Below are 1,228 nucleotides of genomic sequence, written 5' to 3' on the forward strand. Positions count from 1 at the left end.
CGCCTCCCTATATTAACAGAGATTCTCCTGCCTGGAAACCCAAACCACACAAAGAAAAACCACACGGGAGCGGGTCCCCTTGAATAGCATCTGTATTGTCACATGAAACGCACGTACATAACGGTTGACTTGGAAACGACCTATTAGGTCACACGGGTCCGGCCCCTGGGGGCCAAAGTGGCACCGATGCCCACGGGCCGTGGGCGCCCACAGGCGGTGGTACTGGCGGCGCTGGGAGAGGCCCGCTCACACCTCTGTCCTTCAGCTCCGGGCAGCGTCTTCCACACGAGCTCGAGGAAGCGGCGGTTTCTTGTGGTTCACAGCTCTCGCAGGAGAAAAGGGCTCTGTGGTCACATCAGCTTAGGAAACATGGTACAAGGTCCACAGGAAGCGTCTCTGCAGGACTTGTCAGAGCCTTTACCACACGCACTCCCCGTGAACGTCCACCAGGGGGCAGAGGATGCAGCATTTCCCACGTGGATTTGACCACAAAACCCTTTTGCTTCCCAGGCTGGTGTCCAGCCGGGCACCCTTCAGAGAGCGCGGCCCTAAGCTGTCGATGACCGTGAATGGCACCTCTGTCGGTGGCGGGTCGGGGGTATTTTGCCAGGTTTTGTACGGTGTGGCCCGGTGGGCACAGCCAGGAACTCAACAGGTACATGATGATGAAAGGACAAGACAAGACGCGGTCCCGCTCCTGCCGTCCTGGTTCTCACCTGTGACCTGCAGAGCAGACGCCGAGCAGGGCTGTCCCCACGCGGGGCCTGGCAAAGGGGCAGGTGGCCAGCTCCAGCCGGGAGCCGGGCCGCACAGTCCCTGCGGCCACTCACCAGGCGGAGATGAGCATCTGGCAGGTGTTGGAGGACATCCAGACCAGCTCCACCAGGCGGAACTGGAGGTAGCCCAGGACGAAGCCCGAGACGACGTCCGTGATGTGGTGCCGCCCGATCATCACGCGGGACAGCCCCACGCAGAAGGCCCAGAGCACCAGCAGGACGCGCAGGGGCACGGCCAGCACCAGGTGGCTGAGGAAGAACTTGGACACCATGGCCGCGCGGCTGGCGTGCCCGGCGGGGAAGGCGTACACGTCCATGGTGAGGTAGTCCAGGAGGCTGGGGCTCGTCTCGAAGGGGCCGCGCCGCTTGATGAGCTTCTGCATGCCGGCCACCGTCATGATGTCCAGGAGCAGGGCTGCGGGGACAGGGCCGAGGCTGTCCCTGCCCTGCGC

At 63.0% G+C, this 1,228-nt stretch overlaps 1 protein-coding gene across 1 annotated transcript in view; it reads right to left on the reverse strand.

Moving 5' to 3' along the window:
* Positions 1-74: 74 nt before the first annotated feature.
* Positions 75-1,228, reverse strand: part of PLPP7 (phospholipid phosphatase 7 (inactive)) — a 10,940-nt gene continuing 9,786 nt past the window's right edge. Inside the window, exon 3 of the mRNA XM_005882155.2 lies at positions 75-1,191. Within this exon, the coding sequence (XP_005882217.1) occupies positions 827-1,191 (365 nt within the window). The 3' untranslated portion in view covers positions 75-826. The remainder of the gene's footprint in view (positions 1,192-1,228) is intronic.

The sequence above is a fragment of the Myotis brandtii genome, unplaced genomic scaffold, assembly GCF_000412655.1.
Source record: "Myotis brandtii unplaced genomic scaffold, ASM41265v1 scaffold699, whole genome shotgun sequence".
Lineage (NCBI taxonomy): Eukaryota > Metazoa > Chordata > Mammalia > Chiroptera > Vespertilionidae > Myotis > Myotis brandtii.